At 43.1% G+C, this 25,182-nt stretch overlaps 1 protein-coding gene across 1 annotated transcript in view; it reads right to left on the bottom strand.

Annotated features, from left to right (window-relative positions):
* The window catches only part of TRPM6 (transient receptor potential cation channel subfamily M member 6), a 77,609-nt gene that overhangs the window by 51,687 nt on the left and 740 nt on the right, over window positions 1–25,182 (bottom strand). The window contains exons 2-5 of the mRNA XM_082337157.1: window positions 8,867–8,946; window positions 7,994–8,032; window positions 700–880; window positions 123–336 (exon numbers count right to left, since the gene is read on the bottom strand). Coding sequence (XP_082193283.1) covers window positions 123–336; window positions 700–880; window positions 7,994–8,032; window positions 8,867–8,946 — 514 coding nt within the window. The remainder of the gene's footprint in view (window positions 1–122; window positions 337–699; window positions 881–7,993; window positions 8,033–8,866; window positions 8,947–25,182) is intronic.

Raw genomic sequence — 25,182 nt, 5'->3', positions numbered from 1 at the left:
TTTTGTGCTAAAATATCACAAATTATCAAACAATTTCATTATATTTGCTCTAAATGTATATGCTCATATGCAGAGAAAGAACACCAGAGGAAGGCTGAAACAAAGAAAAATAATTACACTACCGCTGTTGATGCCTTCTGTAATTATCCATGCTCCTGTAGTCTCAGCAGCCTTCACCAATCCTTTGCTGAAAACCTGCTTGACCTTTGAGGGAAGCTTGAAATTTTGAATGCCTCCATGAACAGAGATCACTAGCTTTGGCAATTCCATCTGCCATTCTTTAACCATCAGGTGCAACAGCTGATCCAAATTGCTATCATAAGAGAGTCTAATATACTGGAAGAAATAATGGGTAAAATAAACTTCCTTTACATACTCCAAAAGAAGAAACTGCAACACCTTACAAAGTTCTCAGCATTAATGTCTTAAAGATTTTGTGCAGGATTAGAACTTTCACAGTACCGCTAACATGATAGCACAAAAATACATCAGTGAGCAATACAGAGAGCAAAACAGGCTATAATTAACTGCGATGAAGTTCAATGTAAAAAAATCAAACACACACTCTAACCTGACTGACTTTTACATTCTCCCGCTCTCTTAAGACAAAAAATCTGATATTCACCCAAAATCACTTTTTGTCTTTCTTATGCTGAAAATATAAAAAGAAGTCAGACATATAAACACAGCTTCTATTACCTTGGCATGGTAAGTGTGATCTCCATCTTGAAAATTGATTGTACCAAATGCATCCGTTGGACTCGTCTTTGTGTGTTTTTGCACAGACCATTCTCCATCATTTCTCTGTAGGGCAGCCTGATACACAGGCCAGCTACAGTCTACTCCTGGGTGATCTCCAATCAGCCGTCCACAGCAACATCTCACATTAAAAAGAAAGAAACTATTTTATATCAAACACACCTGCATGCAACTCTAGGATCTTCATCAGAATAGCCCAAATAGTTTTTTTACAAAGAAGGATATTGTAGCTTGCTGACATAGAATATAACAAAAATTAACACAGCTGAAAAAAAAAATCTCAACAATGGCAAAATGACATTTAATTAAATCATAAATATGTTTTGTGGGATACAGAATTTGTTCTCTATCTGAGGAACGCTAATAACAGTTGGGGGGTTGGACTAGATGATCTTCAAAGGTCCCTTCCAACCCAAACCATGCTGTGACTCTGTAACAGTTTGAGAGTCCCGTATAGCAATTCTGACCCAAGCAATGCAGGTCAGATTCACTGGTCTCATATGTGAGATTTCAGAGGAGTATCTTAGGAGACCAAGGTTTGCTATGGTTATTACCACAGGTTATTCTAGGTACTGAAGAAAGATCTAGGAGTTACTGTCATTAATCAGGAGGAGAGGAGCAACCCTCAGTCTAGAGAGAACTTCAGGGTGACCTTTATGCCAACCCTTGGACGCCAACAAAGTGAATATACAAAATAAATGGATTGAAGTGTAATGTTAAGAGAAATTTAGCAGAAGCTCAGTTAGCATTAAAAGTTTGCAACTGGATGAATAACTCAGATTCCAAATTCAATCAGTATTACTGTCATACAGGCTTCGACAGGCTCCAGTCTCTTCTACAGGATTAACTTCAATGTAATTTATAGTGACATCTGACAGTCCAGTTTTCCTTTAGACATTTCAGAAGTTAATATACCCTGGGAAATGGAGATAAATTCTTCACTTTTAGTCTTCTAAGATACCAAACATCTTCCAACCCAAACTCAATGGCTGCCTTGGGACTCAGATGTATTACTTGTGGATCTAGGGGCAGGTTAGATGTAAACAACATCTGCAAAACCCTGAGGAGGTACATTCAGAAAGAGAGAGAGTTTTCTGTGGAGATGAGTGAGAACTAACTGGTGAAAGAGAAATAGATTAAAAATAACAAACAAACAAACAAACAAACAAACAAACAAAAACAACCCCCAAAACAACCCTAAGCAAATTAAGGAAGTGAACTGTTTTAGAAAGGCACTTTTTGATACCCAGAAACCATGAAATTATGTTTGCACTCCAGTTTTTCAACACAGGCAAATTAACATTTGATTGATTCAATGCTCTGCAAAAGCAGACTGGTGAAGGAAGCCTCCCACACTCTTGGGGAATTAATAACTCAATTAAACAATTTTATTCAGTGGAGGATTAAAGAGTTGTACAAGCCTAGCACTGCAGAAAGGACTTGAGCTCTATTGTCACATGTATGACGACAGTTAGCTAGAAGTCAGAAGGCAACAGGGACTACCGAAAATGCCCAAATTTTTCTCAAGTTAATTCAATATAGATTAGCTAACCTAGACACCTACACCTTTTCCCTAGCTGAGACAGACAGTAGGATATCACAGAAATCCAGGGACTTGCCAGAAGGAAGTCAGAGTGTGCTCACAACTGGATCCTGGAAAAATGAAGAGGAAATGATCTAGCTGGGGGGGAAGCCTCACAGAGGGGTTTTTATCACTAAGTTACTCTATCCAGAAGTATTGCCCATTCTGGCTCACTGCGTCCTTCCACAACCATTTCCACTGTGGTGGTGGCAGAAAAAAAAAACCCAGAGATTAGGAGAGGGGGCACAGGAGCTGCTGAAACAAACTATTGTTGAGCCCAAAAGTAAAACCCGTTGTAATTTTGCCTCCTTATAAGCAAACCAAGACAAGCGGGTCAAGGCTCATGAACTGAACAAAAAGTATCCATGCAGGAACTTGGAGAATAAGCCAGTCACACCAAGTCACTTACAGATATACAATTAAATTACTATTTCAGAAGAGCGTGAGCGATCGACACAGATGGAAGATCATTGCTGACATCATGTTGTCAAATGACACGTGGACTCAGAATCCACACTCAGAGTCACTACAGAGACACACCTAAACTAAGTGTTTCAGAGCAATGTAGCTGCAAAGCAGACAGCACAAGGGAAACATATTTGGATAAAATCTGCCCACAAAGAGCACGAGACCAATGACTATACTTGTTCAAAACTCTCCCTGCATACGTCAAAGTAAGGACCAGAAGAGATAGTTTTGATTTTATTACTGGTCTTCAGAAGACAAATTTCTTTACAGCTGAGCTATTAGCTTCCTTGGTCCAGTTTTTTCTGCTTGCTTTTTGGGGGGACTCCAAGGCAAGAGACAGCAAATGTCAGGAAAAAATTGATCTTTAGATGAAAGATGAGAAAAACATAGATATCCTGTTGTTCTTTGGTCCCAAAAATACCTTGTGGTCACTGTACTGCTCCTAGAGTGGTCTCACAATTAACAAGACCTTTCATCCAGGAGTCATTCTGAAAGACAAGAGAGCCAATAGCTGTCCCAACTAAATACATTACCTTACATTACTCAATTAGATACCACATTACTCCATCTGATTCAGCAAATACCAGTGCTTGGAAGGACAGCACTGAAAAGCAATCAATCAATCAGACTCATCATCAATGGATTACATTTTCTAAAAATCTCAATTAATTTCAGCCCATCATCAAAATATGAGCACAGAATGACTATCTATCTCATACGTTACTGTTCCATACAGGGTCACATCAGCAGCCCCTGCTAGAGCAGCAAGAGCCAGAGCAACCTGCCTTTTCAAAGCTGAGATCCTACAGAACGGAACTAACCATCTGACAAGACAAATCAGTGCAGTAACCTTGAAACTGAGAGGCCAAGTGAACACTGAACTATTTTAGTAATTAACATAATTTGCACTACATACTTAATGTTTACATGTAAATGCACGCAGAAGTAAACCGCACTCAGAACAGCTCAGTTATGCTGAGCAGGCAGTGGAGGAACTGCACATAGACCTAACACACAGGTGTGCAGGGTACCTGCAACTGCTTTTACCTCAGAGATTACCACAGCAAGAGGTATGAACTCAAAAGGACTGATATTTCCCAAATTGCTCATGCTCTGCTGCAAGCTGGCACACTCGCTCTCTCTAGACGTCTCACAGGAAGGGACACGGTGTTAAGGACTCCTGAGGCACCTGGGAGGTCAAAAGCCAAGACTAAGAGGCTCTCAGGAAGGCTGAGGAAACCAAAGCAGAAAATTACATACAGATGTTTGTTTTTTTTCTGTAAAGTTTTGTGCTGTGTGCATAGTGACAGGGTTCAAGGAGGAGAGGAGCTACCAGTCAGAGATGATGGTGGAGTCAGGATCGCTTGGGAGCACCTGACGCGCACATGTCCCTGGGACCTGTCAGGCTGCACCCCAAGGTGCTGAGGAAGGTGGCTGATGCCCTTGTGCAGCTGCTGTCCATCAGCTCTCAAAGGTCATAGAGATCATGGAGGTCCCCAACAACTGGAGAAAGGCAAATGTCACTCCTGCCTTCATAAAAGGGCAAAAGCCACTCTGAGGAATTGCAGGCCAGCCGACCTGCCATCAGTCCCAGGTAAAATCAAGGAGTGAGACCTCCTGGATCCCATGTCTGGGCACAGCAGGGAGAAGACAGTGACAGGGAGCAGTTGGCAAGGATCTACCAAGGGTAAATCATGCCTGACCCACCTGACTGCCTTCTGCGACAAAATCCTGGGGACAAGAGGAACGCAGTGGATGCCATCTACCTCCACTCTAGCCAGGCTTTCAGTACCGTCTCCTCCAATATTCTTGTACCTGGGCTGTGAAATTACAGTCTAGGAGGGAGGACACATTGGCAAGTGAGGACCTGGTTGGGTGGTGGGCTTACAGGGTGGCGGTTATGGGTCAGACACTGCCTGGAGGCTGGTATCAAGTGGGATCCCCCAGGGTCTGTGCGAGGCCTGTCCTGTTCAGCATCTCCATCAGTGACCCGGAGGAGGGGATGGAGGGCACGTGCAGCCCTGGTGAGGGGGCAGCTGTGGGGCATGGCCCTAGGTGCTGGTGGGCAGCGAGATGAGCCAGGGCCACCCATGTGCCCGGGCAGCAATAAGGGCCAGTGGTGCCTGTGGTGGTGCAAGCAGGACATGGCCCAAAGGCCAGGGAAGGGCAGGGACTGCTTGGTGCTTGTCAGACCCTGTCTGGGTACTGCCTCCAGTTTGGGTCCCCAACACAGAAGAGACTGCAGCAAACTGAAGGGACTTCCGGGAAGAGTGCCCATCCCGGTGACGGATGGTGGGGCTGGAGCCCTTGCCCTCCAAGACAAGGCTGCAGTACCAGGAATGGTTCAGCTGGGAGGAGGGATGGTTTTGGGGGCATCCAACAGCACCCTCAGTACTGACAGAAGGGGATAGAGGAGATGCAGCCAGGCTCATCACAGTGATGCGTGGTAGGAAGGTGAGAGGCAGTGACACGAGCTGAAACATGGGAGACTCAGGCTGGAGATAAGGAGAAGCCTGTTCCCCAGAAGGACAGCCCAGTGGTGGAGCCAGGACCTGGGGAAGGTGGACTCTCTCCAGCCTTGGGGGTTTCACACTCCAACTGGGTGAAGCCCTGAGCAGCCCAGTCTGACCCCCCAGCTGAGCCTGCTCTGGGCAGGGGCTGGGACTGGAGACCTCCCCAGGTCCTTGCCAGCCTGAGTTATCCTGTGATCCTATGAATGTATTATATCCATTGATTCAAAGCGTCTTTGCAATGACTTTACCTTCTTTGACTCAAAGGCTCACTAAGTTACTAGTGAAGGACGGAGCAATGTCAGCAACACAAAAACAGACTCTTGGAAAAGTCACACTTTGAGCAACAAGAAGAAACCTGGAGGGTTGACACTGAGGTAAAAGTAACTGCAGTAGCCAGATTACAAAATCTGGTGCCCTAGCAGGCAGCACTTTAGAGACTGTGTCCAAAAATATGCCCCAAAAGTCAGACATAGAGACAATTTATGAGAACATCTCAGATGTGTAAAGATGCAGAAGTTCGACACCACATTCCTGAATAGTCATGCAGTGAGATTCATCTAGGTGCTGTCTGGGATGTGCTTGTGAGTACTGCACTGAAGAGCAGATAGAGGCCATTTCAACACACCAGGGAAGTATGGACAAAGGTGCCAGTAAGTTACTCAAATTTGATTAGCAAATACTAAATGGAGTTATTCTACTTAGTATTAGCAAATAGTTGCATAACCTACTCATAAACTGTTTGCAAACCTTAGAAGTTCTCTGCAAGTAAGAAATCATTAACAGATTTCATTTGCCTACAATATTAGATCAAATTATAGTAGGCATCAAGTACATTCACATCACTTTTGGACTCCTGTGGAAAATTACAGAGCTCAGGAGACCCAAAACGTGTTTCATTGCTGATCTAATAAATACAATATAACCAGTTATAACACTTGTGTGAAAATTATTTCTCCATGCTAGAACAGAATTCTCCTAGAACAAAGCTCTGTGTACACCTTAAGATATACAAGAACATTCATTAACATTTGGGAAAATGTACTCGCAAGATAACAGCTGACTGAAATGAACATCAGACACACACACATTCTGCATATATAGACAGACCAACAAATAGGATTCACAGGAATTTAAACAGCATGAAAATGCTCAACAAAAAGTGAAAGAAACAACTACAAGATAAAAAAACCCACAAAGGTTTTTTATGTCTTAAATGTCTTAATGTCTTAAAAAACAAACCCACCCTGTGGGGTGCACATTTCCAGTTTCTCTTCCTCCCTCTCCCACTGTAGTATTCACATTCATGCAGCTAAATTGTGTTTGATTAGGAGGCTGATCTGGTGGAAAGCTAATCTTGGCTTGGTTTTCCACCCCAACGGGTTAATTTTCATGCCAATGAGCTTCCCAGACCAAATAACAATGTGGTCACTCTGCAGGGGGAAGGGAGACAACTGCAGAACTGCTGTAGTCTCTATGTAGATGGGATTAAACCACCACATTTTGAAGCACAAGTTAACTTCAGCTTAGATATCCACTTGGCTATCTGCAGGTTAGCAGGAAGCATTAAAATCCTCCTTGCATTTCTACTTCGAGAACACCTGCAAAAATCTTTGAATCTCTATTCTTCTGCCCTAAAGCAAAATAAACATGCGACCATTCCCTCAGAGGGAGTTGTCCCTTTCCGAACAAATGCCACACAGATCATTTGCCTTACTTACAAGGCCAACATCATTCTGTATATCGGCCCTTTACAGTGGTCTGATTTCAAGGAGTAACTTACTTGCTTTTTGGAAAATGTGACTCTTGTTTCACATAAATCTCAGAAGCAAAATAAAATGTGAAATGAAACATAATGAAAAAGCAAATAATCATGCTCATGCAGATGACAGGATTAGTTAGCATCAGCTTGCTAGTCACTAGTTATCGGAAACTCATTTTCTGTTGCTTCAGCCTTCAGAGGCCTTTAACACAAAACAAATGTCAAGGAAAGTTAAAATTTTTGTTCCCAAGAAATGATAATTTATTATCATAAACATACAGTATCAAAACTTGTTTAGGAACACCAGCTGGACAACAAATGTTGGATTGAAAACAACTAATTAGTAGAAGCCACAAAATACTAGCTGTCTGAAAAACCCACACATGAGTTAAAAGCACCAAAATAATGTAATTTTTGTTGCTCGCCTTCCCAAAAGCAGGGACTGAGAATGCTCACTGTAGAGAAGATGATAAAATCTTCAGAAAACCTATCATCAGGGATGTTTCTGTTACCCTGTTTCTTCTCCCTTTATTTTGTTCTTCCTCTTTCTGTAATTCTTACTGTTCTCCATTAGTTTCGTTTCACTCTTCTTCATATCACCCAGGATACAGCTGGAATTGTCTCCCATTTAAAGGCATATTTCTGCCTTTCATTTCTCAGGAAAAGATTAAGACAAACTCATCCACACAAAGTATTTGGATAAAATTTTCTATTGCAAATAATTTAAAGGTTATCATACAATTTATTTTACCCAGATCCATGCTAAACATTCTCCAGCACACTCCCAGAAATGCTACTCTGACAATAAAAGAGGAAGGTTATTTTTGTTGTCATTACTTCCTTGACTAGGAATGCCCATCACTAACTTTAGGTCATTATACAAATCATAGATACATATTTATGCACTCTTACCTGATCAAATTCTGGCACACCTGGCATCCTGCAGGACACCTGTGATAATAGATGGATAATTAATACATGCTTGTATAAAAGAAACCATCTGTAATGGTATTCATAAAATATCAATTCACCTGTGAAAAAATGCTTATCCACAGCATTAAAGGCTGTGTTCTTCTGCACTCACCCCTGGAAGATGTACTGGGTAACTTCAGTGATTTGTTTGGTGTTTTACATCTCAGACTGCACGTCAAATCTGCGTTTCACAGATGAGTTCTCTATCTTATCTGCTCTACACTATCCATGTGATCAGAACAATATGAGCAAAATTACAAGTTTACATCCCCAGAATGTGATCTCACTGAGTTTATCTACGCAACGCCATCCACTAGATACACAATCTGGGATGCCAAATTATGTTTGCTTTCTCAGGTCCTAAAACACAGGTTGATCTTTTCCTTGCTCTTTTCATACTCTACACCAGCCTGAGCAGAAACCTCTATCTCACAAGACTGTGATCAGCAGCAGGCATTATTCTGAGGAAGGGAGAAAATGGTGGTACTGGATTAAGAATTCCTGTGCAGCAGTAAGTCCATGAAACTCAATCTTTCAACTGGATGCCATACCACAATTTTGGTTATTGGACTGAGAGCAACACACCTAAGAAGCCTAGGAAGGTCAATTGTTGCCAATTTCTAGTTCAAACAAACAGCCTCATTTAAAATGTACTGGTGACGGTATTTATGAAAACCCTTAAACACCAGCAATGACCAACTGGGGCATTGCAAAACTGCAAAGAACTTCATCCAAGCTACACACAACGCCCATAAAAAATTACTCTGATTCTTTGTAAATGTAACAGAAAGAAAGTGAAATTCATTGTTTTACCTGTGAGGATCTTTTGAACTGGGAATGATGTGTGCACATTCTCTTTTACTGAAGACCTCTTCAATCCAAGATTTGGGGGACTGAAAAGACATTTCAAATGTAATTGTATTCCTGAACTTAAGAACATAATGCCAGAAATTGCACTGTAATGCCTACATGGCTCTATGCACATAACACATAACTCAGAATGATTCCCATCACGATATGAGCTGAAACCAAACACTGTAAGTTGAAGCTACAGCTCTGAACAGTCCTAGCCCTTCACCCCCAAGCTTTACACAGCTCCACAGAAAGATCAATATTAAAATTTATTCCCACCCCTCACTAATAAACATGAAAATTATTTAGAGGATCTGTCCAACACATGTACAATGGAGGATGTGGCAAGGATGACTCAGAACTGCTTAAAGGACTGCACTTCCCTTCTGGCAGAAGACTAGCAAATGGCAATTTTACTAAAGCTGTAGTGTCAAAAAAGGCAAGATTTTCTTTTTACCTGAAAGAGATGGTTGATTCCTTCTTTTATTATTCTTAACAGAATTAAGAATAGATTCATCTTGGTTATATGTTTGCTGAACTAAGACTACAGTGAAATGCAAAAGCAGGAACCAAAGACTAGACCTAGCACTTAGACTGTATGTCAGGTGGGTGTTTTCCACTGGCCTCCTGGGACACTGTGGAAACTGTTTCAGTGAAGCCTAAGTAAACCGAACAGTCACTGTGGTACACAGATTTTTTTAAAAGAATCTTGCTGGGAGTCTTTGAACCTCTTTCTCTTTAGGTCTATCATGACCAAATTCCCTGAAAGGAATGATAGTTTGTGGATGCTGAACTTTGAAATCTCTGGGACTGAATTTAGTAAACACTGGAAGCAAAGGATTTTTTCTTGTCATCAAAGTGAACTCCCTCCACAATGAAATGGGCAATGGACAGATATTTTATCGTAAAACGTAAATACAATTAGACCAACTATTATTGTCTCATTGTTTCTCATGTTCATCTCACTCTCTGTCTATCTGTTGTCTGCCTTATGCATAGACAGCAAGCTCTCTAGGACAGGGCACAGTAGGGTCCTGGTTTATGATTAGGCATACAAGACAAACAGTAATCAAATAATAAACATTGACTCCTTATTCACTCGTCATGTTTAAAAACAATGGTTCCTCTGCAAAATGTCTACCCTGTAAAAATACTTATCGTAAGTACTTGTCTCCATACTTGGTTGTAAAATGCATCTTTGATACAATGAGTTAGAAAAGAATTAAATTCATGAGAATGCCAGTAATTCAACTTACTAAGAGTACTGCTGGGAGCACTTTATGGATGGAGTTCAGCAATAATTCTTATAAAAGAAAATAGCTCTCTTTTATCTCCTGAATGCAATTATGATCTTTAATAAAGCAGGCCTGTTTGAGGTTTTTTTACTTCAGCTTTACAACCTTAAATACGCCTTCATAATCTTCCTGCCAGTCACGCAGTTATGGGGGGCCATGAGCTACCTGAGTGAACTATCGGCTTGTCTGCAGGTGGGGACCCAGCTTCCACCAAGACTAATGGGAGTCCTGCCTTTGGCTTCAAAGTACTCTAAAACAGGCCCCCACTGACAAAGATGAAAGGGATCATTAAAAAGCAGTTTGCTGCTATTGGTGTGCATGTGTATTCTTCTGGGAGCAACTAATTGAATTGTGTCTGGTTGAGCTTCAAATGAAGGAGTAACAGCGTGGAAGATCCTCAGGGCTGGACAGAGCACAGGCACGCAAGAAAATTAATTATCTTAGAAAGAGACCTACCGAAGACAAGGTGCAAAAATTAAATCCAGAGAAAAACCTTGGAAACAGTGAAGCAAATTTCATTACCTGAGGGCAGGTACACACTGCTCTCGAAAACCTTTTGGTAGTACTCACATTAGCAATCAGTATTGTTTCATGCTTCCTAAACCACTTTATTCTAGTTGTTTGAGCTAGCAAGCAAAACAGTGAAATGTTTCTAATATTACAACACTCTGGGACTCTGATTTTTCTGAAACCCATTACTATTTCTGGTAATTGGTTTTCAATCAGAACTAGGGAACAGAAAATCTTTTTATGTTATGGGATGCCTTGAATAAGAGTGAACTTTACTGAACTTTTCATGAACAGGAAAGGGTGTGACAGAATGACCAAGAGGCTGACAAGCCTCAATGCATTTGCTGAGGCAACATGCTCAGCCTTATGAGAGAAGAACAACATCCATCTGCCATCACTTTAATTTAGTAAGAGCACTAGTCGTTCAAAGTAATTTTGAGCAAGCTGTTGGCATTGCACAGTCTCAGGTAACTTCCCTTGAGCTACCTGACCTCCAGCATGACATATTCTGGTAATCAAAACGTTATGTGGGTATCTTTCCAGGTGTGAAGGCCGGCATTGGAGATACACTGGAGAGGCCAGTGTAACAGGGCAGCATTGCACCAGCCTAGGCACCAACAGCAAAACATGCTGCCAGCTGAGCAAGGCACTGGCACTCCGCTAATTCATATGTGAATACATTTGAAAAGGGGTGTCAAAGAAGATTTTATCTCCAAAGCTCAGTGTGCCTCATCACAAAGTTACACAATACAAGATAAAACACAAATCAATAATTTTAAAGGCGGGAGAGGTCATCTGGTACCCAACAGCTGTTTGGTGTAGTTATTTCAAACCAAAATATAACTTACAATCCTCAGGAATGGCAATACACTGTGTGAGTTGAAGTTACATCTAATGTGGGAGATGAAAAGGCTTCTTCTCTACTCTCAGCTTTTTGAACATCTAAGCTGTCTCCTAAAGAACATACCTTGTTTTAAAAAATTCTCTTTTTTTAGATTTTGGAGGGCAGCTGGGGGTTAAGATAAAAATATGAATGTGTAAAATTCTGGATATTTGGTGTATCCTTTTTCAATTTGGTCCAAAAGCATCTGTGTTTTTCTGCAACTGAGGCAGCAAGGACAGCAACCAACACAAGCCACAGCTGATCAGGCCACTCCAGTCACAATGGGTCGGGCTCAAGGTACAACAAAGCCAATGGAATAAAAAGCCTGTAGCTTCAGGTCACATGCCATGAATCTAATCTTGCTACTATAGAGGTCATTGACAAAATTTCCATTTATTTCAGATGAACAAGATCACTATGAAATTTATTTGACCTTTGAATCTCAAAGCACCAAGGATGCACCTCACCCAGTGGCACAGAGACTCCCCTAGCACAACACTCATCTCAGTTAACTCCACTGCAGGATTCTCAGTAAACAGGACTGAAAACAACATTTCATAGTGCAATTGACAGAATACTGGGAGTTTTCACCATGCCCTGCAGAGAAACATAATATGTTCCCATACAGATACTTCAACATTAATCTTTGCTTATTTACATAAACAGTTTGCCAGTGTTGCTTATGCTGTGCTCTTTCACCTCCTTGCTTCCCGTAATTTTTACATTTAAAAAAGCAGTACTTAGACAGCATATCATCTGTATATGATCCTGATGAAGCCTGTAACTTTAACATTTATTGTCACCTCAAATGATAAACATGTGAATATAGCAAAAAACATCACTTGCGAAGTCCTCCATTTTTTTTCTTTAATGAAGTTCCTGAACAGATGGTACTACTTAGAAATATATATATTGAAATTCCAGTCAACCATAGGAAAAAATAAAAGACAAGACCGCACCACTGTATTTCATCTTGTGAAGCACAAATTTCAAAACTGAAACACTGTGACATGCAACACATTTACCATTATTCTTAATTTTATATAAGGTGAAATCTTCACTTAGTGTGTACAATTTACACCATAACAATAACGTTCATTTCTTAATCTAAGGCTTTACTTAGGTTTCTGAGCTAATTGTATAATCAGGAAAAGGGTTTTAAACCTTCGTGCTTTTTACAGTGATCCATGACTTGAGGGCTGGGCAAGTAAAATGAAAAGAGGGGACTTCTGAACAGCTGTTTGTTTGCTCTTGGTTCCTAGCTTTGTAAAAGACCTCTGTAATATTTATATCTCCTTTCATAAAACTCTGGCTAACATTTCAAAACTGTCGTCATTTAATTAAACTTCAACAACAAATTAAAATTTCTCCTGTCACTACAGTGACGTACATATACCTCAACCAGCATCAACCCGTATCCTTTCTACCACCAAACCCTAAAGGAGACAAAAACACACCTATACATTCCATCTGACTGGCAAATTTCTGTTCTGATACACAGAAGACCTGAAGCCAAGTTTATATTGCAATTTTCCTTCTGATTTTCCTTCCAGAAAGTCCTGAGACCTTTGTTTGGGAGTTTTGCCTTCTCATTTCTCGCCAGTCTGAGGATTAGGATTGCTGCTTATACTTCCCTGCCACAGAAGAGGCTTTGGAGATTTCTAGACTGATTTAGTCAATGGAGTGGCAAGAGTTTGGCTCTGAAATTTAAGCCACATGAGTAGTTTTTAGAAAATTGCTTTTAATCACTTCTCCAATATCTTTAATGTCTGAGATCCTTGCATAATATGGTATTAAAGGGACACTGTCGGTCAAACTTGGTTAAACATTAGTAATGTCCAAAAATTAAGCTTTCCAGATGTAAAGGAAGAGATCAGAGCATAAAATTTAGAGAAATACCTGCTCCGCTCATTTCTTTTGAATCCTTGCTGATGGGGAGTGAGAGCAGACAAAACGTAAAAACGCAGCCTAGCACTGAGGTAATCTGTCCTCCAAAATCCAGGGGTGCCATCAGCGAGGCGAGTGACCATGCCATCGTCCCGCCAGGGTCACCAAGCAGCTACACAGTGCTTGGCTCACCTGCCTCAGGTCACAGAGCAACACAGCCCCGCATCGCCTGCTGCTGGTGCCCGCATTGCTTTCATCACCCACCCATCCAGCGGAAACGGGTGAATGCTTCCACTTCTGCTGCTGCTTTCTTCTGCCCCAGCCCACCCCACTCCCTTGTAAAGGACTTGCCAGAGTCAAAGCCATTAGATGCACTGCACCAATTAAACACTGATAAGTAGAGGCTAATGTGCATTTGTCCTGCTCTGGAATTAGCTTCACTAAACCAAGATCTGCAAGAAACATTCAGCCCCTTCAAGACCAGACAATAAGCACTGTTCATTGGTTGAGTACCAAACTCAGGAAAACTAGGTTACGCTGTCAATACTAAACAACAAATTTTCAGTAACATTAGCTGTACTTATGTCCCCTTTGGTGTCAAAGGCACACATTTTCTAATGAAACAGCATGCTGCTCCAGAGACTGTTCAATTCCCTGCAAAAGGAAATCAAAAGGCACACATCTCTGTGTCAGAATAATGTGTTCCATTATTGAAATACAACCATTTATTGGACAAAACAGCAGCAACTGCCTTTAATGACACATCGCAGATCCAGACAGGGGCAGATAATAAGAAATCATATAATGACTAGCCAGTTTAAATAACAGGCTAGTTCATTTAGGCAAAGTACAGTCGTGCTGGAAACTAGCCAGAACAATCAAGTTACAAGTTGCTTACTGAAACTGCAACAAATTTGTCCTGATAACAGAGAGCAATCATTTCTATCTTGTGTCTTAGCCAAAACACTACTTCAAGAGCTAAAAAGTGCTGCCAAGCACCTTACCTGACTCAGGTCTGTACACACTGTGTGTGTAGGGAATCCGCTACACACAACCACTTTCCTATGTAACTTCTCAAGACTTTGGGTTTTCCTAAAGATCTTAACTATTACAGCCAAGATTTTTTCATTGCTGAGCAGGTTTGGCAGAATCTCAGAAAAAAAATAAAAAGTATAGTTACACATCATATAACTCTTCTTCCGGTTAAGAAAGTGTTACCCTCAAAATGATTAGATGAAAACGAATACTCATTACATAGCAAGAGATAATCCTGGGGGTAATAGATTTGCCTCAGGACTCCAGTATACTTATACAGTACCTGTAAAGAACCTTTACTGCTGATGGTAAGAATTAGAAATACCCAAAAGATCCAAAACTAACTTTCAGTGCCTGGGAAGGAGGAAGACATAATTTTCAGGTGAAAGCATACCTGTAAGAAGTCAGTGTAGGGCAGTGCGTGACCAACCCTTATTCAAATACACAGTGAGGGGAGGGAAAAAAGAACTTACCCTTATTACAGCCACTGAAAAAATCCAGCCTCTATGTTCAGCACAGTGTCCTAAAATATCTTAAACCCTTTTAAAAATTAACTACACATAGAGTAAGTCACTTGCAAGAACATCAGATACCTGAAATGCAGCCAGAGTTCTTGTAAGCTAACACTCAAGACTATTTCACAAGAGCTCAGCTTGTAAGCACATTGGTATCTCTTGAACTCTTACCCCTGGAAACTCTTCCTGTTCTCTAAAAGCGAAGGTGGACTTGCAGGTATCATCATTTTATGCATAATAATTCTTAAGTGAAAAACAGACTTCAGCAGTATTTCTGCATCCCATGGCAACTGGTAAACTACTGCCAGCGCTTAAGAGATTTCCAACTTAACAGGCTGTCTTGGATAAGGTTTTCAGGGCAGGAACTTTCTGGTTCAGCATCCACTACATGCATGCTGATGGTATGAAGTAATATAACAACTGATTGTAACAAAGAACACCACTTTGGATCCATGAAGGGTAGAAGTGCATTGTAAAGCACCAGGGTCATGTGCAATAAAATATTAACCCAGTGTGAGGTTTTCAACAAACTCTCAGGTCTTCTAGAACTTCCTTGTGTTCAGCCTATGCTGTCAGAGGACAACTGCCTGGCTTTGTAACACTGACATGCCGTGGTTCCCCTCACCTCCATCACTACAGTACATCAGTACATCTGTAACTAACTAGCATCTTTACTTTTCCAATATTTCTTATCTACTCCTTTGCCCAAGTGTTCAGGACTCTACACATCTGTGGAAATACTGCATTGTAAGTAACAGAATTTGCAAGAAAATTTTCATCACTACATTTCAAAAAGACTTACAAAAATATTGTGCAAATAATTTAATTTGAATGCTTCCACTGTTGTTCACCATGCCCAATTATAAGACAACTATCAGTTAATCCCAAACTGCCTTTGCAGGCAGACTGCAGATTCAACAGTACTGAAAAGTTACTCTATTTTCCCCTTTTAAAGATAACACCTCATTTCACATCACAGCAGAATTTCTGTGATTATTTCCTAGTAATTAATTCAAACACATCCACTGTAAACATATTCTCAGATCTGCACGGATACGCTACCTACACTAACAGAAGAGAAGTCACCTGTGCTAGCAGGGGGAAATGAAGACCCAAGTCAGAGAGGGATAACAGAGCTTGTTAAAAATCTTCAGTCATACTGAAGAGAGATTTTAGATTATTTTCCTTAGCACAAATGGAGCATGTCAGCTTCTCAGAAATCTATAAATTCAGTCTTCAACCAACAGCATGCTATGGCATTTTCTTTCATGTTTATTCAACTGCACTTAAAAGCTAAGTATGTATGCCTAAGTGCTTTTCTGGATTGGGGCCTTACATCAAAGGCTCATAAAAATGTTTCCACTATTTTGATCCCAAACTTAGACAATAAAAGAAAAATGCTTTGACTGTAATGGGCTTTCTAACATGTTTCTTCTGAGCTCAGAGTAGACCACACAACACAATTGGAAGAATATTTCTGAACACAAATAGCACTGGGGTCATGACAACAACACGCAGGAAATACTAAGCACAAAATTCTCTCCTTGTCAAAGAAGCTCCAGCTTGACACCCAGAGCACAGAGCTAGCCAACTGACAGAAAGCTTAGCCCAGTCTGAAAGACAAGGCCTTTAACTGATTTATTACTTTTTATTTTTTAAGTTTATTAACTAATCAGTTACGCCTTTCTGCTACCCCTGAACATGTAATGTTTTGGAAAAACACAACAAACAGCACTGCCCTAAGAGCATGCCCAGCTCAGGGTGCAGGTGCTCATGGAGGGACCCCTGGTTTGCAGCTGGAGCGTCCAAGCAGACTCTCCCATCCCCCTGCACAGCCCACGGCACTGGACTAGAGGGGGAAGACCACAGAGCCTCTCACCTTAACAGTTCTGCCAACAGCCCAGGCTTTTGCAAATGAGCTAAACACAAGAAATCTCAAATCACGATTTATTTTCCTCAGCCTTATCCTTGGAACAGGCCCCAAAGCATTGCTAAAAATCATATATTGGCATTAGATAGCTGCAAATTACTTAAAAACAGGTTTCCTGGTCCATTCGCAGACTGAAAATGGCAAAAAGTCTCTATGACATGAAACATAATTCGGCCTTCCACCTAAAATAGGCCACTCCAAAACCCACTGGTCTAGAAGCACAGTGATCATTGAGAAAGTTTGGATCTGACTGTTTCATAACTGTGTCCCATACAGGCAATGAAAAAATCTGTGCTCAAAGCTGATGGCAGCTACCTTGCTCAAAGCTGGCATTTGTCTTACATCACCAGCATTAGAATACAATATAATACTGTGTATAATCTCCTCTTATAAAGCCAATTCAACGATAAGCATAAAATGCGGATTATTTTAAAAGCTAGTCATAAAGATATAGAAAGACATCTTCTAAAGATTTTAATTGATCGAAAACAGTTCAAATTGCAGAATAAATTATAAAAGACACACAAAACTTTTGGCAAGTAAGAGCAGGCACCAGTAATAGAGCAAGAAATGGCAAATTAATCCAAACTATATTTGCAAATTATTATAAATCCTTAAATATAAGAATGGACTTATTTTACTATGTCTCTTTCGGAGACAAAGGTTGCAGGGTTTCCTTAATGAACACTCCTGCCTGTCTCACTGACAATATTTTGGAAGTCAGTAATACCGTTCATATCCCAAAGAAAACCAAGCATTTCGTCTTCTTTTATTAACTAATGCAATATAATCAGAAAATCCCACAAATTCAAGGCAAGTTACATATCCCCTTTGAAATGATCTTGTTGCAAGTCATTTTAAAGAAGTGAAAATCCAGGCAGCTGTAAGAAAATGATGCTTCAGGAATATTACTCAGATGGTCAATACAACGCTTCAAGTCTTGCTCAGATTTCCACTTTGGGATCAGTGGAAGCCAGTGCTGCTTCTTTGTTCAGCACTTCATGTTAGCAAAGAGCTAATCAACTTGCTATTTTTGAAACTGGGTCTCACATACCTGGCACGGAGCAGAGGTCAACCACCCACTGCTGTTACAAATGCATTCCTCCATCAAGGGATTCAAAATTATACAGCACAAAGCTCTTCCCAGTTTAAACCAGGAGGAGAAAGAGAAGAAAATTACTTGCTGGTAAATTTCAGAGCTTTCTTTTGTTTGTTTTATATTTTCGCAACAGGGGGATTAATATTGACTAGAGAGGTGACTCTCTGAAGACAGGATGTATCTAAAGTGGAAAATGAATGCAGTTTGCAAAATTCAGCTGGAGGAAGCATGAAGGGCCCCAGTAAGTCATAGCTTAGTAGCAATCTGTATTAAACTGTAATAAAACTGTAATAAAAATGTGAGTGACCCACACAGCTCACCTCTGGAGCCACATGACTGTTCACTGTCACTCCTATCAGCATTGCTCTTTTTGCTCCATTGCTTGTCTCAAACGGTAATAAAATCTTCATGGGCTTAACAGCCACATACAGCAGCCCTTGCACACACTGCGAGACAGGCAGACTGTCATAGGACTGAAATCCCATTTTCCAAAGAGAGAGGGAGCACAGCTCGGATGATTTCTGAGGAGGCTTAAGGCATAGTCCCACTTCTGCGTTTCCCACCCGACCGTGGCTCACCACTCTCCTTAGGTCTGCTCCCCCACCACCTTGCAAAAAAAAAAAAGCTTTCCTTTGTGGTACTGTCTTGCTTTTAAATGTAAGTCACACCGTTAATCCACCAAATGCCGCATACCCACAGAGAGCTGCCTTGACCCAGCTGAAGGAAGGGCCAGTCACAGCCTGGGAGCAGCCACCGGGGACTGTGGGGACAAAAATGTCCTCCTGCCCCTTTGCCACCGAGGCCATCTGAACACACCCCCGGGCTCACCACTGGGTCTTTCTGCACCTTTGGCCCTACGCGCCAAGACATATTCTGCGACGCCAGCCTCATCACCTGGTTTGTTGCACTGGAGGTTGCAACAGCAGCCAAAGGGACCCACAAAGGCTTGGGTTTCCCCGGGGCCGGGCAGCGAGGAGCAGCTGTGGTTGCTGTTTATGCTGGGCTGGACGAGACGACCCGGCAGCCATTGCCATTGCGCTCCTGGCACTGAGCTGGGCTGCGACTCCTGGCCCCCACCACGCCAGGCTGCGCTCGCAGGTGCACTCCCCTGCAACCTAAAAGGTCTCTGCTCCATCCTGCTGCCAACTCCTCTCCCCGGGGTGGCAGCCCCAAAGCCCGCCCAGCCTCCTGGGAGCACTCCCTGCTTACCAAGCTGCCTGGCTGCATTCGTGGTCGGACGGTCTCGTGAGCTGCACCGGCACCAGGGGTGAGGGAAGGGCTGGAGCCGGGGCAAGGAGTGCACTGCAAGGAGCAGGGACAGGGTGAGCTTGCAGAGAGGGGTGAGGTTGCACAGCACTGCCACCCAGCCTTTCCAAAATGCTGGTAAGCCGGAGGGCAGAGGGACGGATGTATTTCATAAGCACTTGGGATGTACTAGTAGAAGCTCCTCTACCCCTCTTTGGGGGTTAAATTGTGCCAATAAAATGTAAACAAATGCAATAGTTTATAGCAGTAGGGCTGTGATCAAACCTGGGATCGTCCCACCCCAGCTAGGCTGGTAAAAAATTTATATCCGCAATCCAACCTCAGCAATGCAGCCTAACCCAACTAACACTACGGTCACAACAGGCTACCAACCCTTTACAGATGTGACCGCGTCCCTCATCACCTCTGCATAATCCCTAGCACTACACGGCAGCTAGGTAACCACTTTTATAATGAAAACATTTTATTTTTTGACACCGCAGGGCTGGCACCAAAGCACAGCCATGGCTGTTTACCAAGTTCCAGACCATTACCCCTGAAACCACTGAAGGCTGGGAGGCGAGTGTCTGCCCCATCACAGTTCCTGTGCAGAGCTTTATCATTACTGACAGTGCTGAAGAGGGCTGACCTCAGTTCTCATCACTGAGACTTAATAACCAGCAAAAAACAGAACTATTCATTTCATTAGCAACTCAAGGACATCTGATTTGGTAACAGTGAGAACAAGATGTCACACCACCAGTGGGTTTTAAAAACTCCTTTTTCTGACTTGCATTTATCAATGTGCAGCACGACAGCACCCAGCTTCAGTCCCAGTGAAAAGAACAGCAAGAAACCCCAGAAACTTTTTAGATGTCTCCTTCTCTTCCTGTACAATGGACAGAGGGAACCGGACAACTCAGAACAATGTGTACCAGCAACTGTACTACGGCAGAGGCACAAAGCAACGCCAGCCTCAAGGAAAGGACGAAGACAAGTGCTTAATAAAGCCTGCCTTTCTTGAGGCTTAAGCAGTTTACTTAGAGCTATGGCCCCTGAAAGGGGTCTCTTTTCTTTCAGGACTGTCAGGAGAAGGTACAACCAGCTCTCAAAAACTGAGGTAAAATGTTGATGAGAACATAAGGCAAAAGAACTCGTAAATCAAAGCATACAGAGTGAATTACAATGGTTCACCTAATATGCATGTTACACAGAAATATGTTTATGTATTACAAGAATCAGGGAAGCTTTACACGACGATTGATAGAGACAGTCTGAAAACAACACAGAGGGAAGATCAAAACTTGCTAAATCAAAGCCACTTCAGCTTCCCGTTATGCTGTGAACTGCCTGAAGTCTCAAACTCATTAGTGCAACTCTCAAAAAACTGGATTACCCAGCTTGGACCTACCACCTCCCCAGATAGCATCCAAAAGCCTAGATTGGCTTGTTGGCGGTCACATGTGGGGGACCCACCTCTTCAGCTGACATGGTGCTACTGAGTGAAAAACAAAGTTAAGATTAACCGAGCCATGAAAAGGCAGGATGAGGGAGTGACTTATTTAGGGAAAGAAGTAGGAAGAGTATTGCACATAGTTCACATGAATTTTCCTCCTGGGAAGGTTTCGTTCAGCTTTGGCAGATGTAACCAAATTAGATCCATGCTGATAAACACTGGAGATGGGATACAGCAGTCCAGCATGGTCTCTGCCATCCTATTTGTAACACCAGTCATGTTCAGAGTGATGCTAATAGCAACGTGAAGGGATTGACAACCTCTTCTTACTGCTGCAGCCTTCCCCTGACATGCTATCCTGTACCACAACCCCACTTTAAAGGCAATACTATAAATTGAGGATGATTCTGGCCCCATGACAATTAAAACCTGTTTTCTATTATCTCTGGGCACCTGCCACTGTGGTTATGCAGAGGCGAACAAGAACTCCTTGGGATGACAGAGAAGTGACGTGCTGCGGCTGCTCAGCCCCTGAGGTTCTCCACAAACAAAGCGGCCAGGAGGTAGACAAAGTTTGACTGGTCCCAGAGGGACCTATGCTCTTATGTGCCAATAACATTTTTTAAAACTGGGACCTAGGCACATAAATGTTTTTGAAAACACTACCTGCAGCCCAGAGTGGAGTACTGTGTGCACTGCACAACTGGGTGCATGCATGGACAGACAGACGTTTACTGAGACCTCATTTTTCTTTACAAGCTGTAGAAATTTTAAACTCTCCTACCTTCTGCCCTTTTAAAACTACTACATGACTTTTTGCCTTCTACTTTGGTGGTCACAAATGGGGGGGAAAAAAAGGTAACAATTATCTTCCCCCTGTTCCTACAACATTAAAAAAAAAAAAAAAAGTGAAGGTGGAGCTCAGAGAGAAATGTCTTTCTCTGGTACAGTTCTGTACGATTCCTATGGTTTCTTCCTGATACTGGTTACTTCCAGGGGAAACATACTTCAGTGCATTTACTATTGGGTAATTTCTGTGCCTGGACCTTGTAACAGCCAAGAAAGCTTCAGCATTTGTCCCTTATCAAGCCACAAAACAATTAAGGAAACTTTGGTTCAAATATAACCTAACCTATTTGCTGCTTATCATGTTTTTTAATAATACTATATAAGCCTATTACTACTTTAAGTAAGGTTATTATGGTATAATATAAACTTACCAAAGAAAAGTCTGTAAACTGATTTCACAACTTCAGAGCATATTTTTAATTAAAAAAAAAAAAAAAAACAAACAATGATGATGCTTCCTTGAACTCATTCTAGCCTCATACCAGTATGAGCTTATTCTTACAGGTAACACTGCAATTCCCCTGGAAGGTCCAAAATATACTAAATGTCTAAAAACTGGCCACTCCATTTTGGTACCAAGAAAAGCAGTTTGTGGTTTAACTTCAGGTATTCACAAGTTAAAACACTAACTCATTTTTTCTTAGTGTACGACCAGATACTCTGTATTTTGAAAATTATATTAATCGACAGAAACACTCACAAAGAATATTGCACTGTAAACATGTTTCTTATATCAGCAAGTATATCAGAAATGGATACATTAGATATGTTGCTACAGCATGATGTGTGAAACACCATCCAGTCTCACAATTTTATCTGTAGTAGCAGAGCTCTGTTCTTAAAACCCCAACTGAATCACACATTTCATCGTTAAATTTAAAAAAAAATGCTTCAGTCAGCATCATAGTAAAAGGAAGTGAAAATTTACTGGAGCCAGAGGCACTTTTCTGACATACTACATATAACCGTTGTCAACCTCATGGCACTCAAATGGCACTACCACAAAATCACCCTCTGTGTCCTGCTCGTAGCGTGGGCAATCCTTTTTGCTGGAAGCCTTTCATGGCTAGTAGAATACAAGCCGATGTGTGTGTATAAAATCACTTAAGTCCACATCTGCAGAAGCACAGTGGGGTAACGGGCACGGACACCAGAACGTGACATCCTTGGCCAAACAGCCCCCTGTAGCCTGAGGTTTTCTCTTTGCAGTCAGTCCCAACAGACCTGTTCCCTCCCCAAGTCGCCTGCACTTTCAGATGAAGTCTGATGCCATTTACAGCTGTGCTCAAATGCCACTCGTGACACGGCGAGTGCAACGCGTACCACCGGAGAGCGGAGAGCCTGTCTAGCCGCCGCGCTCCGCTGAGCTGGCCGCCCCATCGCCCGCTCCGCAAGGAGATGCCTCCCCCTCCCAGGCCGAGGGGACTTCGGCCGGGACGAGGGCGAGGAGGATCAGCCCTCACGACTCCCGCTCCCCCGGCAGCCGCCCCCTGCGGGGATCTGGCAGCCCGAACCCGGGCGGAGAGCAGCGAGACCCCCGCCGGCGCCGCCGCCCGCCTCCCGTCCCCGCCCGCGCCGCCCTCACCTGCCGGGCCGCGGGTTCGCGGCCGCCCCGGCGCGCTCGGCGCGGGGGTGCCCGCGGCCGCCGCTCCTCCGCCGCCGGGCAGCGTTCGCGGGGCGGGTGCCGCCAGCCGCCCCCCCGCCAGTCCCGGCCGCCGCGGCAGACGGCGCCCAGCTGCGAGAAGAGCTGGTCCCGCCGCGCCGCCATGCCCGCCGGCGCCGGCGATCCTTGTCCCGCGGCGGCGGGGCGGCGGGCGGCGCCTCGGCGGGGCGCGGCAGCTCCCGGGCGCCGTCCTTTACCCCCGGCTTCTCGGTTATTTATTCGCGTTCTTGTTTGTTCCCCCCCCCATGGGAAGGTGCGCGCTGCGCCGAGGCAGCGGGCCAGGTTTTCCTACCTGGGACCGCCGAGTGCCGGCTCTGCCTTGGCTGCCGCTGCGCCGGGGAGCCCCGGAGGCCGGGCTGAGCGCCCGCTCCGCGGCCCCCCGCCGACGCGCTCCCCCCGCGCCCAGCGGCGCTTCGCTTCGACCCCGCCGAGTTCGTCATCACGTCGAGAAAACGGATCACAAGTATCCCAAACTCGGCATACGGTTTTTGGCTCGAGTTTGTCTGCATCTCAGCTCCCGCCCCTAAAGCCGGAGGTTTTTCCCTGGTCATTTTTTAGGGTATTGTGGGAATAAATTCATGATACAAGTTAAGGCTATAGCACTCATGATAAACCTAATGGGAAGGTCCAAGAGGAAACCAACAGTTCTCTCTTGAATTACGAAGACTTGAATCCTATGTAATCAACACATTATTGAAAAGCAAACAGTGAAAATGAAACAGTAACTGGATTACAGCTCATGATGATGAATAGCTCAACCTGTGTACAAGAAAACCAGTATGTGACCAGTGTATTAATGAAATCTTCATGAAATTTGGATATAAACCCAAACTGTTGAATACTCAGGTTCTTGATCTGCCTGTTCTTCTCCACGTACCTTTTGTATCACTTCTTCCACACCTCGACACCCCTTCAGCAGTTACCACTGTCTCCTGCAGGGCTGGAGCCCTTGAACACGCTGTGGACCACAGCCATCGGACCAAAACAAGCACCTGCAGCAATTGTAGCCAGTTGTACCTAGCGTGGACTAACACAGCAGGTATACACCATTCTCCCTTTATTCTGAGATTCATTTTGTTTCCAGTCTTCTGTATTTCTTCCAACTCATCTCTCAAACCTCCCTTTCCTTTCAATCTCCATTTTCTTTTGTCCAAAACTTACCCTCTTCCTATAATTAATCCCAGCCTCTAGTTCTTTGGTTTCTCTGCCCTGCCTTCTCATCCGCTTTTTGCCTAATGTTTCTTTTGTCGTTTTCAGTTGTGCCACTGTATTGACTGCGAGCACCACTGTCTGCCTGCCTCTGGATTTTATCTGTATTTCCCATCCACTTACTCTTTCTGGATGTTTCTACCATTTGCTGGTCTCTCCATTTCTAATTTTCCTGCCCAAGTCTCACCTTCCCCCATGGTGCCCAGCTCTCCCTCCTCCTCCTCCCCTACAGGAGAGCCCTGCCTTTGGACCACACTGTCTCAGCGCAGGGGCCTGGGAGCAGAGCCACCGAGAGCACCAGGGAGAAGATAGCCCCACTGTCCGGTCAAGCACCCAGGCTCAGCAGCACCCTGAAAAACAGAGCAGAAAAGCCTGCTCAGCCCTGGGGCATGCCTCAGGGCCTTTTGAAACATTAGCTGTTAAACTTGGCAGTGGTTTCACATAAACTATTATTCCAAAACAAGGAGGGTAAGAAAACTGCTTCCAACCCCCTGCCAAACATAAGTTTCTGCTTCTCACACTGCTTTTGTCTTTAAGACTTCTTACACTGCACATCTTACACAGTAGGCCTTAAAAAAGCATTACAGGTTCCAGTAACAGAATGCACTGCTAGAAATTTTAGCAGGTGATGAACAGCATGTTCATTCTTTTCCTAGCTACACTTTTTAAGATATTATTCTCAATTAAATTTTCTCAAACAA

The sequence above is a fragment of the Platalea leucorodia genome, assembly GCF_965183815.1.
Source record: "Platalea leucorodia genome assembly, chromosome: Z".
Classification (NCBI taxonomy): Eukaryota; Metazoa; Chordata; class Aves; order Pelecaniformes; family Threskiornithidae; genus Platalea; species Platalea leucorodia.
The sequence above is the reverse complement of the archived record's forward strand: the minus strand, read 5'-3'. Positions and strand labels throughout refer to the sequence as shown.